The 16,978-nt window shown below is 41.0% G+C and overlaps 1 protein-coding gene across 1 annotated transcript; it reads right to left on the minus strand.

Moving 5' to 3' along the window:
* Positions 1–7,274: 7,274 nt before the first annotated feature.
* LOC114466142 (zinc finger protein 11-like) lies at positions 7,275–16,653 on the minus strand. The gene is made up of 7 exons (XM_028451661.1): positions 16,496–16,653; positions 14,016–14,218; positions 13,192–13,293; positions 12,452–12,547; positions 12,260–12,370; positions 10,139–10,262; positions 7,275–10,019 (listed from the first exon to the last, which is right to left on the minus strand). The coding sequence occupies exons 1-7, from the start codon at positions 16,521–16,523 to the stop codon at positions 7,414–7,416; spliced, it is 3,270 nt and encodes a 1,089-aa protein (XP_028307462.1). The 5' UTR covers positions 16,524–16,653; the 3' UTR covers positions 7,275–7,413.
* Between the last annotated feature and the right edge of the window lie 325 nt (positions 16,654–16,978).

A 16,978-nucleotide genomic window follows, 5' to 3' on the forward strand; every position in this document is an offset into this window, starting at 1 on the left:
AGATTCACATTTAGCATTTAGATTTTACATTTATCATATAGATTTAACATTTAAAATTTAGATTTACATTTAACATTTAGAATTGCATTTAATATTTACATTTAAATGTAATATTTAGATTTAACATTTAAGATTTACATTTAACATTTAGATTCAACATTTAGCATTTACATTTAGAATTAAATTTTACATTTACATTTAAATGTAACATTTAGATTTATCATTTAACATTTAGATTTAAATTTAACATTTAGAATATAGATTTACATTTAACATTTAATAGGATTTAAATTTAACATTTAGCTTTAATGTTTAAAATTTACATTTAACTTTTACATTTAACCCGGCAGAACCAGGTTCAGAGGTGGCAGTCATCTGCCTCGACTGGTTGGGGTTAGTGGACAGAAGGACGATCAGAACAGGATGGAGACATAGAACATCAGAGTGTCCCAAACTAGTTGAGCCGTGAACCATCGACCAGGAACCACCAGCTCCAACATCAAGACAGAAAAGACAGACCTCGGAGGGCGAGGAGAAGGTACAGACTGCAGGAAAAACATGATAAACTATGATACACTCGTTCTAGTGGTTAGGTAAATATTAATAATAAACGCCATGCGGCCTCCACCATGCTCTGAAATGCTACCACTACAGACGAGGATTGGTCTTGTACTGGGTGCACATAATGATCTCAGCGATCACTACAGAGGGGACCTTGTCCGCTTTAAATTATCGCAATTATACAGTGTACGCTTTAGTAAATAAGTAGGTTTTGAAGGTACCGGTCTCTTGCAATGGTCTGAGTTGTTGACCATTTATGTGTCATGGTCTGTGATTGTGACCAAAACAACGAGACCATGTCCGTTTCGGTTATTGCTATTACACAATATACAGTTTAACATTTAGATTTAACATTTAGATTTAACATTTAGATTTAACATTTAGATTTAGATTTAACATTTAGATTTAGATTTAACATTTAGCATTTAGATTTAACATTTAGCATTTAGATTTAACATTTAGCATATAGATTTAACATTTAGCATTTAGATTTAACATTTAGCATTGAGATTTAACATTTAGCATTTAGATTTAACATTTAGATTTAGATGTAACATTGACTTTAAGTTTTTCCAAGAAAATCTGGTGAAAAGAAAACAAAATTGACTTATGTTTTTTAAACATGGTTTGTTGCTAAAAGTTACTGTTTATTTTTAGCATGTACAACTTTACAATAGCTGCATGTTTAGTTTGCACTTTTCTGTGCTCGTGTGAACGTTTTCTCTCCTGGGCCTCTGATAAACAAACATCTGGATGTACCCCCTATTTAGGGCCACTCAGGTTGAAACGAGGGGGCCCCTGCTGTCACACAGAAGCATAGAATGGCAGAGCGGGGGCTTAGAGGAGGGAAGGATATCAGCTCTGATCCACTGGATCAACATGAGATCAGAGCTGAGATCCAATCATAAACCAGGACAGCCTGCGCACGAGCACGGTCGCATCCAAAGGGGCTGACACGCAACACTTTGGGTGTAAAGTGGGTCAAACTGTCCCCACGCTGTACAAAGTCAGGGTCCGGGGTCCTCTGTGAGGTCACAAGCTTCAACCATCAGGCTTTTGTTAGACATTCCACATGATTTCTTTGCTGGGTTCCTTGTGATTAAATTCAACACCAACGGTCCAATAATTCACGGTTCCACATACAGTATTTCCTTCATGTCATATTTACTGAGAAATGTCATTTCATGATGTTTCATATCAAAGGAACAAAAGACAGGTCGGAGCTTTGAGGGTGTTTTGGTGAAACTGGTGCTCATTTCAACTAATGACTGACTTTGGCATCGACATATAGCATCAAGATCAGGATTTCTGTCAGTTGAAAGTAAAAGTGACTTAAATTTAGCAATAAAATGAAAATCAACGTGAGGAAGAATTTCAAACACTGTTTGAAGTAAAAAAAAACAACCCATGTGGATTTTTGTACAAACCAAAGCGATCGACCGGACATCGAACGTGGGCCCAGAACAGAAAAGCTCACTGTAAACACTGAAGAACAACTTCCACCATGTCGCTCAGCAGATACTTCCTGATCTCCATTCGCACCATGTGCACCTTTCTGTTGTCGTACAGGTCTGTGTATCGTTTACCAGCTCAGCATCCACACAAGAGCTAAGCTGAACCAGCTAACATAGCATCTGATTTTTATACCGACCAACCAACCAATCAAACAACCAACCAACCGATCAGCTAACAAACATGGCATCCGATTTTAATGCTGACCAACCAACCGACTAACCAGATTACCTGACCTAACAACCGACTGACCAACCGACCAGATTGACCAACCAACCCACTGGACTGATTTACTAATCAATCAACCAACTGACTAACCAGAGTGACTGACCAACCGACTAGACAGACCATGCAACTGATAGACTCAACAAACCAACTGTCTGACCAACCAGTCAATCAAATCAACCGATCAGCTAACAAACATGGCATCTCATTCTTATGCCAACCGACCAGGCAACCAATCAACTGACCTCATTGAATTTTAATACCAACCCTCCAGCTCGTAAACAAACCAACAAACTAGCATTCATATATATACTGTATATATACAGTATATGGTTGGTCTGTTGGTTTAATTAGTTGGTTGGTTTGTCTAGTTCAGTGGTTCCCAACCTTTTTCTGGTTGTGACCCTATATTTTATATCACCATTTCTGGCGACCCCAGAGACATAAATATATATATAGTCTGACCAACCACTTTACATATTAACTTACAATCTTACACTACATCACCCCCCCTCCCCCCCGAATCAAAAATTAAAACCAAAAACAACAATTGTCCAATCAGCCAATAACTATTTGTTCGCTATCAACCATCAAACATTTGAGTTCAGACTTCAATCTGTATTTACCACGAGGAAGTCTTTTCCTCGATTTACAAATGAATGATTGAATGAATGATAAAGTGAGGGCCTGACTCTAAACTAAAGCAACTGATACATTTAAATACACATTGGTCAAGTCTATAAATCCTCCAGGTTTCTGTGACCTGACGGAGGATTGCGTCACCACGGCCGACAAGCTGCTGATACCTCGTGGAATGTGATGATGATGATGGCGATGATGCTCCTCAGCTTGCAGAGCAGAGGGTGACCTTGTTGGCAGCAGCTGAATAGATTTTAAATGCTTTGTCACACACTGACCTCCCCGTGCTCCCAGCGTGCCCAACAACCCCGGTGCCAGCCCCCCCCTCCCTCCCTTCTTTCCTTTCTCCCTCTTTGGTTGCAGGACTCCTGAAACCTGTCTGAGTGAACCCATTGACCAGGAGCTGGCTCTGCTGCTGCAGCCTAAGTGAGGATGAACCACAAAATCCCACATTTCTACCTCCGAACAAGAAGTTCATGAGCTTGCACCACTTTGGTTCTACGGTTTCCTGAAGCGTAGATGTAGAGCCGATAGAGTGTGCCTCGGTGAGGAGAGTTTTCCATGCAGAAGAAATGATTCATGCAACCTCAGCAGCAACACAATGAGCTCCTTTCTGCATTTGCGTCTCATTGTGCACGCACACAACAACAAACCCCCAACGCGGGGAGCACGTGGGCAAGATTCTCCCGCCGCTGCGTGTGGTGCCCAAGATGGGCGGGGAAGTTCACCCAAGGACACGCACTCGATTTTGAGAGCAATTCCTCTCAGTTCTGCTGATTAGTTGGAGGCTTTTTCCTCTTCTACTGTTCGACCAAACCGAGAACAAACAACACGCTTTGCACCAACCAATCAAAACAAACCTTAGACCAGCAATTACAACCTTTTACATCTTCAATTTATTGATCTATGAGGCCTACACTATGTCTTTATTCTATTTTGTTCTCTCCATCAGCTTTGATTTAGAAAAAAAAAAGTCAATCAGCACCCAAGTAGAAGAAAATACACAGAAAAATACACAAAAACTCACAAAATGAGAAAAGAAATGATCGGAACGATACCAAGAACGCATAAACAAACAGAATAATGTAAAAAAAAAAAATTACACAGAATGAGAGAGACAAACTCATGCATGATAGTTAAGTACTACATTTAGTTACAACTTCCAGGACTTAAAGCTGCCGGGGATGAAAATACTTTTTAAAGTGTACCTGTACTTCATCCAAGTGTTCATCTCATCCACTACTGAAGCCAGAAACGGACAAAGTCTTTCGACTGATTGAAAGTTGGGCCGATGTTGATAATGTGGTGTGACGTTCCTATCATGAGGAACACCAAAACAAAGCAGAACAGAACTGATGTCAAGCCAAGAAACACAAGAAATCATGGTAAGGAAAAAAAAGTGAAAAACACTTCTTTAGGAAACTTTTCCAGTTCTAATCCCACAATGCAATGCGTAAAAGTATTCCAGTGATGGAAAACATTTAAGGCCTTGCTAAAAATAATGAAAACAGGTTCCCAGACTCCTTGTTCAGCCTAAACATTACATTTGAACTCTTTAGGTTCATATTCATATCTTTAAATATCACTGTAGTTATTGAAAAAGTAAAAACACTTCTTTAGGAAACTTTTCCATTTTTATGGGACTCCAAATCCCACAATCCATTCATGCATTTTCGGACCCACTTGTTCATTTTTGTAGGGTTCCGTGGTTCTGGTGGAGTCTATCTCTCAGTCTCATTGGGCGTTAACAATCCCACAATGCAATGCACAAAACTTTTCCAGTGATGGAAAACATTTACGGCCTTGCGAACAATAATGAAAACAGGTTCCACTCCTGGTTCAACCTAAAAATTGTGTTTGATCTCTTCAGGTTTATATTTCTAGCTTCAAATATCACTGTAGCTATTGACTTGTTCTTCCTCACTTCCTACAGATCAATAGATGCCCCCACCCCCGAAAACTATTGTTGAGATCCATTTCCAGATTCTAATGGGAGGATTTGATTTGACCAACCTATACAGACGACAGGAACTAAAGTGAGAGAAGATGCTTGAGAACATAGATCTTGGTCGTGTTTAGGATGAACGTGCAGGCCAGGGTTTGGGGGCTCCCCTCATTTCCTCCATCTAAGAACATCTCAGTTTGCCAAAAGAAGTCCTGGTTTCCTCCCTCGATCATCTGCAGCTTCGGGAGCATTCCCCTCTCTTTCAAACACTCAGGAATGTCCCTTGAGTGGGAAACCAAAACACCAAACAAACCATGGAACGACTGCATGTACAGTAAGTAGCTACGGCCCCGCTGTGCGGTTTCCATCAGCACCGAAACATAGACGAGGTCCAAGCGGCCAGAACGAGGCCCACAGCAGGCCAAGGAAGTGAACTCTCTGTGTTGTTGATATGAGCAGCAGGGGGTTCTGGGAGAAAAGGCCACCGGCTCCTTCTTGGATCCGCGCCCTGGTTGGCTGCTTGGGTTAGCGGGCGCGGTTCTCCTCAACCTAGAACTTGGCAGCGGAGAGGCTATTTCTAGGAAAGGAAATCTCTGCCAAGCCTCAATTACGTGGGGAATAATCCAGGACACGCTGAAGCAATTAGAGGTGCGTACACATCAACACACTCAGGGTTCAAAAGTGATGAGCTCCCCAACACTCTGAGTCTGACTCAGCCTTGGCGTTCCCTGAGATGAGAGCAGTTTTCTGTCAAAGTCTGTGATGCTGCTGCAGGAAGGTGATGCAGAGGGAACCAGTGCATTATTAGGAACCAGTGCCAACAATGATTGTGGAGTAAATTTCATTAAGTCTTTGCTGCTACAAGAGGCATTCTGCACAAAACCTCCTGACACTTCAGGGCCTTCAGCTTCAGTAGCAATATTGTCAGGACTTTACCGCCATCTGGTGGAAAGAGAGCAAAACTGCCTCAATACAACTTCTATTTAGGACAGGGGTGTCAAACTTATTTTAATATAGGCTTTTCATGGCGCGTCATCAAACTGAAAGTGGCCATATTGGAGATACTCAGCAGGTAAACAAAGCAGATCCCGAGCATCGAACAAAAGGAAATTGTGAATTATTGCCATGTTTTTGGCTGTACCAATCGGTCAGACCATGAAAAACATTTGGAGTTTTATAGCCAAAAGTCAGAACAAATCAGGGAGAACAATGTCCAAAGTTATCAGAGGAAAGGAGGCGCTAATAGACAACATCCAAATTAGTTCGGCCCAATTTTTGTCAGGTAAGTGAATTGTTGATAGCAGCGACTAATTTTCTAGTATGATAATAGAATTCATATCAAGCTACTGCATGTGGCATTACTGACTTATTATAATCACATTTAATAGCCTGCTACTGTAGCAACACAGTTGTTAAAATGTAGAGCTGTATTTCTCATTGTAAGGTCTGACCTTTATCTAAAGAATGACCCAGAGTGGGTTAGGGTTAAAACCAGGTAGTTGATCATATCAGAATACACAATAGATGGAAGACTCTCTGGGTTGTCATTGATCCAACATGTGGGAGCCGACTCGCATGGATCTGTACCGCCTATAAACCCTAACTTCTCCAAATATGGTGACCAAGTCCTTCCTTGTATGCCTTTGCATCTATAACACAATTTGAAGAGTTTTTCTGTGATTTCAGACATTTATCCATCACAGTGTTTCCCTCTGAGTGCCTCCAATATGACTGTGCATCCAGGTTACTGCCCAGAACGTGATACAGGTGAAAACACTCTATTCAGGGGCCAAATAACTTGAAGTGCATGGGCCACAGATTTTAGGCGGGAAAATGAGTAATTTAATCATTGTGCTCTAGTTTGCGCTTCCACGTTTAAATAAATCATGTATGTACAGCACAGATAATATCAAAGCAACAAGTGACAAAAATATACCAAACAAAAACACACAAAATGAGAGAAAAATTATACTAAACAAAAACATCAGAAGAAAAATACGCCCAAAAAAAGAAATATGCAAAACAAAAGAACATAAAATTGAGAGAAAAATGTGAAAAATTGTTGTTTCCCATGTTATTGCTGACTGGTCAAAATTCTACATGCTGACATGAATGTTGGTCATGTGACCCTCAGATCAACCACATTGTGTCACATTTAACAAGACAGGAAATTAATGTGTCAAATAAAAAAGAGGAAAATGGATTTTATGGGTAAAAAAGGAAAAGAAGAAAAAAAAAGGGGGTGAAATGAAATAGAATAAGCTACCAGATATTTTTTAATGAAAAAAAAAACCCAAAACTTGTTTCCTTTTCCCCTTCTCGTCTCATTCCAGACGCATTTTATAACTTTTTAAAACAAGAACACTGACGCAAAAATCACCAACAATTTCTTTGATCCCAATGTTCTTTATTTCTTTTCCCGTTTAATTACATACACTTTAAAGAAACTGAAGAAAACAAGTAAACCAAAGGATAAGAGAAACAAAGAGGACTTCAAGCGAAAACAAAGGGTTGCTGGTTCAAACACCTCATTATACATTTACGAAAGAGTTGTGGACCTGGATAAACGTGGGCTCCAACTTCACATCATGAGTCAGCGAGTGTTCCCACAGCAGCTTCTTCTGGAAGAACGCCACGCCGCACTCCTCGCACACGAAGCTGCTGGGCTTCCCACCGTGAGTCCTGCGGTGCTTCTTCATGTGATACGATAGGCGGAACGCTTTCTCGCATACGTCGCATTTGAACGGCTTCTCCCCTGTGTGGATGCGCATGTGCGACTTGAGGTATCCGGACTGGATGAAGGCCTTACTGCACACATCGCACTTGTACGGTCGCTCCCCGGTGTGGTAGCGGTTGTGCAGCCGCAACTCGTTGGCGGTGAGGAAGGTCTTGCCGCACACGGTGCACTGGTGTGGGCGCTCTCCCGTGTGGGTCAGCTCGTGTCTCTTCAGTGACGTCTCCTTCATGAACTTCTTCCCGCAGCTGGTGCACGGATAGCGGACGCCGATGTGGATCTGCTCCACGTGGTTGGTGAGCTGCAGCTTGGTGCGGTAGGCCATGTCGCACTGGGAGCAGGCCCACGGTCTCTCCTCCGAGTGCGTCCCCATGTGCACGGTGAGCTCCGACGCCGAGCGGTAGCACTTCCCACACTGCCAGCAGAGGAAGGGCTTCTCCCCAGTGTGTTTGCGCTGGTGGACCGTCAGACAGTTGGAGGAGCGGAACTTCTCCGGACACAGGTCGCACACGTAGGGAAACTCTCCTTTGTGGATCCTCTCGTGGATGATGAGGTAGGACAGTTGGACGAAGGTCTTGCCGCATTGCGTGCATGGGTAGGGCCCGGTGAAGTTGTGCTGCTTTTCGTAGTGCTCCCTCAGGCGCCGCAGCAGTGTGAACGTCTTGTCGCACATGCCGCACTGCATGGGTCGGTGCATGAGCTTGTGTCGCTCGAAGGCGGCCTGGCTGGCCAGGATCTTGCCACACTCCTTGCAGTAGAGCGGGTCGTGGATCCTCTGGTGCACCTTCAGCATCGTCACGCTCTTGAACTCTTTGCCGCAGACGACGCATTTGGTGGCATCGCTTAAGTTGAGTTTGCAGACGTTCTCCTGGTGCTCCTTCAACGCCGACACGTACTCAAAGTGTTTACCGCAGTTGGAGCACCACACTGGTATCTTCAGAGCCGCATCAGGGCCGGACCCCTCACCATTACCGGGCCAGACTCGCAGGTCTCTCTTCAGGAGGAAGCGCGAGGCTTTCTTGTGGCAGACAGCGTAGATTTGGTGCCTCTTTAGGCCATGCATGTGCTTGAAGCGCTTCTTGCAGTGAACGCAATGGTACGGACGGTCCTCCGTGTGACACCGGACGTGCCGGTTCAGGTTTTTCACGCTATCAAACACCCGCGAACAAACCGGACATGGTTTCATAGGCTTCTGATGGACTCTCTGCGTCCCAGGAGGCAGCGAGTCCTCACAGACTTCCACTGACGATTCCGGATCACCGACCCGGTTTTCCACTGGACAGGGATCGGCGCAGATCAGAGAGTCGGCCTCAGCTAAAATCTCCTCCACTGACTTGCTCTCCTCCTCCCGGATGCCTTCGTGTCCGTGAATTATCTGGTGCTTCTTCAGCGTGTCTTTGTACTTGAAGCCCTTCTCGCAGGTGACGCAGATGAACGGACGCTCCTCCGAGTGCGAGCGTAGGTGCTTGGCGATGTCGGCGGTGCACGGGAGGATCCGGTTGCAGATGGGGCAGACTCTGCCCTCAGCCAACGGCTCCGCCGACTGCTGTGGGCTGGACAGCGCCTCCCGCCGCCGCCGCCGTTTGCAGATATCTTTCTCGTGTCGATTCAGGATGTACGGGTTCTTGAACTTCTTCTGGCAAAACAAGCACTTGTACGGCCGGTCCTCCGAGTGTGACTTCATGTGTCGCTCCATGTCCACTTGGCGAGCAAAGTACTTCCCGCACAGCGAACAGTTCTTTTCCTCCAGGACATCCGGGATGGCGGGATCTGCCACGTCCTCTTCCAGCTCGCTCTTCTCGTGAACGCGCATGTTGTGTCTGTTCAGGTCGTAATGGTCGCGGAATCGTTTTCCGCAGCTGCCGCACTTGTACTTCAGGTCTCTGTTTGCGTCGTGTGTTTCCTGGTGTCGCCTCATGGCGGCAGCACGCAGGAAAGACTTGTTGCACACGGGGCACGTCTTACTGTTGGAGTATTTCTTGCGTTGCCTCTTGGCGGTGGCGTTGCTCTCCTCTTCCTCCTCCTTCGAGGCGCTTCTCTTCATCTGGAGTCGTTTGCTCTGCTTCAGCGGCTGAAACACGGCCGGCTTCAGGTCATCTCCTGGCTCCGCCTCCTCCTCCTCTTCCTCCTGGTGCGTGACGTTCCCAACTGTTTCCTCTATATTTACTTGATCCCCCATGTCCTGGGGTTCCGCCACCGGGCTGCACGGCTGCTCGATCTGGATGTAGTCGAGCAGCGTCACGGTCTCGCCCTCCACCTGGACGGTCACGCAGCCCTGGATCTGCTCCGACGTCGGCTGGAGCTGGATCTGCTCTGTGTCGATCACGACCTTCTCCAGCTGAGGAAGTGAGAGCGAGGACAGGATGCAGTTCCCAAAGGAAGAAGGAATGGTCTGTGTTTCATCTGCGGGTAAAAGCAAGGACTGTGTTAGCAGAATTTGGTAGAAAAATATATAAATATATTCTGGTTGTTTCTGGTCCGTGACCTCTGAGTGACCACATGGAGCCGTAGCCGAGACTCACCGGACAGGTCAAAGTGTCCCAGCGCCGTGTGGTACAGCAGGACTTCTTTAAGGTGGTGTGGGTCGGGAACCGAGTGAGTGCACTCCTCCAGGGCTGATGGAGCGGCGCTGAGCAACGAGGCGGTCTACAGAGGCGGGAACAAACACAAGAACTGTGTAACCAAACAGATCAGGCGATGACATCATCCTGTAGCAGGTGTTGGAGGTCAAGGTCAGTTCAAGGTCAGGTGTAAATGAGGAAGTGCAAAACTAATCATCAATTGAATGATTAGGAAGGAGGAAAGAAGGAAAAAGAGAGAAAAAAAACAAAAAGGAAAAGAAGGGGGAAATAGAAAAGTAGGGGTAAAGAAGAAAATAAAAAAAAAGAAAGAAAAAAGGAAATAGAAAAAATAACAGCAAAAACTGAGGAATGATTATATGCTGCCAACATTTTTTTTTATTTTTGAAAAAAAGAAAATGGAAAAAACAAATAAGAAAAAAAACGGGGAAAAAAAACATAATTCAAAAATTTTATGGGGGAAAAAGAGAAAAAAAAAGTAAAAGACAAAAAAGAAAAGAAAAAAATGAAAAAGGAAAAGCAGAAAAAAGGAGAAAATGATAAGCTACACCAAGTTTTTTGAAATGAGAAAGAAGAAAAAGACAAGAAAGAAAAACAGAAAAAAAAGCAAAAACAAATACATGTAAAAAAGAAGAAAAAAAACCCCCAATTTTTTCATTTCTGAAAAACAGAAAATGGGGAAAAAAAATAAATAAAAAAAGGAACACATTATAAGCCATGGAATTTATGGGGAAAAGAAAAGACATTAAAAGAAATGAAAAAGAAAAGAAGAGAAAAATGTAGAAGCTGCCAAATTTGTTTTTTTTTTTAAAGAAAAAGACAAAAATAAAAAAAAAGTTGAAAAACAAAAAGAAGACGATAAAAGTTTATTCTGATCTAATGTCACTAAGCTGAGTTTCACCTGTGAAAACACTCATAAATATCACTTTGACACAGTTTCCTGCCATGAAGCCTTTCATTGTCATAGAAATATCGGCATCACAGAGATATGATCGGCTATATCGGATCGGCCGATATTTTGCATTTTATGTAATAAATGTGATCGGCTGTAATGTCTTGATTCGCTGATCCGATCAATGACGTCATTGTTGTGATAAAACTTTCTGTAGAAGCTTCCATTGCAGTGTTTTATCGTCTCATTGACACTGAACAGTTGTTTGCTTTACGTGACACTCACATTTGTGCACGAAGGTGAAAACCTATGAGTGAACAGTGAAAATGTCGATCGGTTGGAGCGGCTGAGCGCCGGACTTCTTCCCCAGTCTACGGCTCTGAAAGCGTGTTTGTATGTGCGTGTTTTGTTTATTCAGCCTGAGTGTGTTAAAAGAGTCCTAAAGCAGAGCGATGCCTCACGTTTACTTTTGCTTTCATATCGAACACTTCTGTCAGTTTCAGGGTGACGGTGGACACAGAAGCACGTGTGTGTGTGTGTGTGTGTGTGTGTGTGTGTGCCCCACTTCCGCTGTGCATCTGTGAATACGAATTATAAACAACAGGTTTTGCAATGCCACAGTCAGTAAATATGTGTTTGCGCCTACTGCTAATGCTAATGCTAACGTAGTTCCAGTGTGGTCTGCCTCCACAGCTTCATCTCTTATAGTCGACACAGCTGCTGTTCAGAGACTAAATAAAATGGTTTAGCTCACATTTACACCTGAAAGTGCTCGGTCTGCGTCGCATTTTTAAAAAGTGGAGCCATGACGCTCTTGTCCATATAATGTTATGTTCAGGTCCTGATGGAAATTCTTCAATCCTTCCACTCCCTCACAGTCACATGGCTGCGTTTAGGTCCAGAAATATGGAAGCTTTTTTTTTACGTGAATGTGTATCAGGTAGTACAAAAAGGAATTTGTTTGGTACCTAAAAAAAACAAACTGAATTCATATGATCGGTGATCGTTTTTTTTAAACTCACTGATTGGCCTAAAAATCCTGATCGTGTAAAGTTACAAAAGTCCAAAAACATTGAAAGAAATGTGATATTTTATCAAAATCTCATCATAATCTGATGTTGAAATCACTATAATCAGTGTGAAACAGGCAGGAAATGACCTCGGTTCTCTACCTGTTGGATGTCCGGTAGGGGGAGGAGCTTCTCTAGTCTAGACAGGAAGTCCAGCATCAGCACCTGCAGTGCGCTGTCATAGTCGGGTCCGAAATCTGTGGGAAAAACATCCTGGAGGACAACATTGTGGGGTCAGGAGTCGGCTATGGAAGAGAGAGAGAGAGAGAAAGGGTGGCTTTGATCGCCCCAAACCTGGAAGAACTTCTCTCTCTCCTCTGAGTCCATTAGCAGCGCCTTCACCTGATTGGAGAAGTTAGATTCTGGAAACTCCACCTCCACAAAGCACGGCTGGACAGACAGGAAGTAGAAACTGATCACATGACGCCTCTGATTGGTCACTGACAGAAGCACAACACACACACCACACCCAACGCACAAAACACAGAGCGACAGACACACACCAACAAAAACAAGACAACAACAAAAGATACACAAAGTGACAGAAAATTACACAAAATAACTACAAAAATGAACAAAAACACAAGATGACTCCAAAAATATGACAAAATGACAATAGACAAAATGACTTCAAAAAAGACACAAAACAAGCATGAAATGAGAACTAAATCACACAAAATGAGAATAATAACAAAAAACAAGAAGAATGTACAAAAGTTTAAAAAAAATGACAGTAAAACACACAATTATTTTTAAAAAATGCACACAAATGACTCCAAAAACACACAAAACAACAACAAAATGAAAACAATACACACAATTAGTTAACAGACATTATCACAAAACACACAAAAGAACAACAAACGCACACAAAATGTGAATAAAAACAACACAAAGGTAAAAAAAAATGACACATTAATAAAACAAATGACAGAAAAGCAAACTCTGTTATTCTAATGCTGACATGAATGTTGATCATGTGACCCTGGGATCAGATACAGTCACGTACTGTTTAAAGTCAGTCAGTGTGGTACCTGTGAGGCCCAGGATGAGACCAGCGTGTTGATCCGGTCCAGGTGGATCTCTACAGACTCTCTGTCTGTCATCTCTGTGGACCGGCACAGCTCCAGGACCACCTGCACCAGAATCTATATGTAAATATTTTAAAGCTCTTTCTACCGTAATATTAGTTTTCTGAGCTGTTTTACACAAACACACAATGACACGCACACCGACGTGTTCAATACAATCAGTACGCTATCAGTGCAAACATTTATTGTTGTTTTGTGTTTTTAAGAGTCATTTTGTGTATTTTTTTAAATCCCTTTGTCATCAATTTGTATATTTTGAGTCATTTTTGTAGTTTTTTTGTGTGCTTTTGGTGTCATTTTGTGTATTTTTGTCATCATTTCGTATATTTAAGGAGTCATTTTGTTTGTTTTTATTGTTGTTTTGTGTCATTATGCATATTTAAGGAGTCATTTTTTTTCGTTTTGTGTAGTGTTGGTGACATTTTGTGCATTTTTAAAATCTTTTTGTGTGTTTTTGTAATCATTTTATATATTTAGGCAGTCATTTTGTTCATTTTGTTGTTGTTTTGTATGTTTTTGTCATTATTTTGCATATTTCGGGAGTCGTTTTGTTCATTTTTGGTGTTTTGTGTGTTGTTGGTCACTTTGTGTATTTTAATGACGTAAGGAGGCGCTGAATTACTAAAAAACAATTCTCCCTAAATGTTAGAGAACCTCTAATCTCTCCCAGCATCCAGGCTCCTCCTACTAAACACAACTCACTCACACGTGCTGTCTCCATGCACGCTTTAGAAACGCTAAAACAGATCTAACATAAGGAATAATACCCGCGCCCTGAGCCCCAGCAGGAGCTGAGCTTTCTGGTCCGCGTTCAGAAGCTCCGGCACCAGCTCCGTGATGGTGCTGACGAACTCCTCCACCATCCCGTAGTCGTGCACGCAGCCGTTCTGCACCACGTTCCACATGGCGGCGGCGGTCAGGCGCAGAGGAGGGATGAAGAGGCGGAGCGACGGCAGCATGAGGACCGGAGCTGGAGGATGGAACACAGAACCATTATTACAACGTCACCATATTCACTTCTTCATCATACAATACAACAGTGGTTCTCAACCTGTTCAGTCAGCAAAATGATGGTCCATTGTTCTATGAATCTGTGATTTATTCATCTGAATAATATCCACTGTTATCCAGAAAATTTATGATTATTATAGTCATCTTAAAGATGGAAATCATTGTTTTAATAATAAATAAAATGGGTTCAAAGTGAAATTATGGAAAAGGTGGTGAAATGTCATTACAAAAATCACAAAAATTGGTTAAATGTTACTAATTAAAGTGGACAAAAACAGACAGAAAAAAGTGATAAAAAGGGTTTAAATTGTCAATAATAGAACAATTAATTTAAACTGGCAAATAATGAGCATGACAATGCATTAATGTTGTTAAATTAGCAAAAATAAGCATGAAATATGGTGGAAAGGGTTTATAAGTGCTGAATATGTCATTAAAATGTGATGGAGAAGTGTCCAAAATGGGAGTAATGTAGCAAAAATGCATTAAAAGGAGAAAAAATATTGCAAGAAAAAGTGATGAAAATAGGTTAAAAACTAAAAAGTTTAATGTAGTTGCAGAAAAATAAATTAAAAAATTAAAAAAAGCAAAAATGAGCTAAAATTGTTCAAAAAATATTCTTAGTTTCTTGAAGGCATCTGGCGACTCCCTCCCAGAGTCTTGCCACCCCAAACGTGCTCCCGACTCCACGGTTGAGAACCACTGCAATACAAAGTGATGGCAGCACTGGACAAAATAATCTGCATCTTCCTGCAATTTGTGATTTTTACTGTATTATCTCGTTAGAAAAAAAAACACAATATTAGCATTTAAAAAGTGTTTCTGGTCATTTGGATTCATTTAAATCTGTTTGATTTTCCTGAACCAAACTTAAACCCTTACCTACAATTATTTCATTATCTTCATTTGTTTTATTACAACATATATATTTTAATCTTTATATAAATCACTGTAATTATTATTATTATTAACACCTACATATAGCTTACAAGAGCGCTAAACCGTCCGTAAATTGCATAAATACATAGGCTATTACAAATACTATTTAGAGGTAATATAATGACTTATTACATCATTTATCCTAAAATCTTTTTTTTAAACTTTTTTTTTGTATAATTCTGTTTTATATTGTATTGCACAGTTTTTTTTTTAATTATTCTGTTTTTATTGAAAAGTGTATTACTTTTATTGTCATTCTTCTTCTTCTTATTATTATTATTATTATTATTATTAATTAAGAAGGAAAGTCTTAATTTGAAATTTAAAAAGACATTTAACTAAACCAAACCGCCAAATAAACAAAACAGTTCAATCATTTTAGTAAAAAATAAAAAATAATAATAACAAAGAAAAAATATATATAATATTATAAAATAAATAAAATCCCCTCAAACAGTAATAAACTAAAAAATGGTTTTTATATTAGTTTCAGAGAACACGGTTATTTTATTCAGATATTAAATCTTCATTTTGAAAAATTACTTAGTAACAAACAAGAATAAATGTCGCTAATTGTCCATGGGTGGCCTGAAAGTCGCTTTTAAATAAAATGTATTATTATTAATTACGTCAAAGAAGGAAAGTCTTATTTTGAAATGAGAAAAAGACGTTTAATTAAACCAAATCGTATTTATTTCAGAAAAAAAAAAAAAACAAACCAAAATGGTTCAAACATTTTAGTTAAAAATAAATAAATAAATACACTATAATATAACAAAATAAATACAATCCCCTCAAACAATAACAAACCAAAATTTTTCAAAACTGTTTTTTTTATTTATTTCAGTTTCATAGAAAACAGTTGTTTTTCCTCAATATTAAATCTTTATTCAAAAACTAACATGAATAAATGTCGCTAATTATTATTATTATTATTACTAATTACGTCAAAGAAGGAAAGTCTTATTTTGAAATTGAAAAAAAAATCATTAAACCAAATATTAAATATTTATTTAAAAACGAATTACATGAATAAATGTCGTGAATTGGTTTGAAAGTGAGTGTTGTCGGCTGGTAAAGTAACATTTTGTGCAAAATGTTGTGGCTTTAGTTAGTAATAAATAAATAGTAATAAAGTGATAGAGTTCCACTAGCACTACTGGAGGAGGATTGGCTACACAAAGCTACCGCCATCTCACAACGGTGTACGCCATGTTTCAAATCGGACGCACACACGGTGAAACAAACGCCTCTCTCTCGTCCGGGCGGGGACTACTGGGCAGCCCCTTCGGCTTACCGTCCTTAGCGGGGTGCGGGCTCTCCATGGCGGCCGGTAGAAGTTGTCTATGGACGGGTTGGATCCACCCGGGGTCGTTGTGAGTTGTGTCCGTCAGCCCGCGGGACACTTAGACAGAGAGGAGAGAAGGAAGGGCGGCTCACTGCGGTGCGCATGCGTGCCGGCTAGCTTCGCGACGCTTCCTATCGGTTTACGGCGTCGCGTTACCCTTAGTTACAGGTCGTGCCGTTAACAACCGTTACCTAGTAACCGAAAATAAAGTTATTTCCTCTCAGTCAGTCATATTTGACAATTCGCTGAACATTTTAGCTTAAAAACCGGAACGGAGGGCAAAGATTACATTAGACAACAGTATCCATATGTTTTTAACATTTAGTCAAACTAAGGATTCAGTTGACTTTATTTAAACAAAACAATTTATGATTAAAGTATAAATAAAAATACAAATAATAATAATAACAAAAAAAAACTAACAATAAGTTT

This window comes from Gouania willdenowi, chromosome 6 (assembly GCF_900634775.1).
Source record: "Gouania willdenowi chromosome 6, fGouWil2.1, whole genome shotgun sequence".
Lineage (NCBI taxonomy): Eukaryota > Metazoa > Chordata > Actinopteri > Blenniiformes > Gobiesocidae > Gouania > Gouania willdenowi.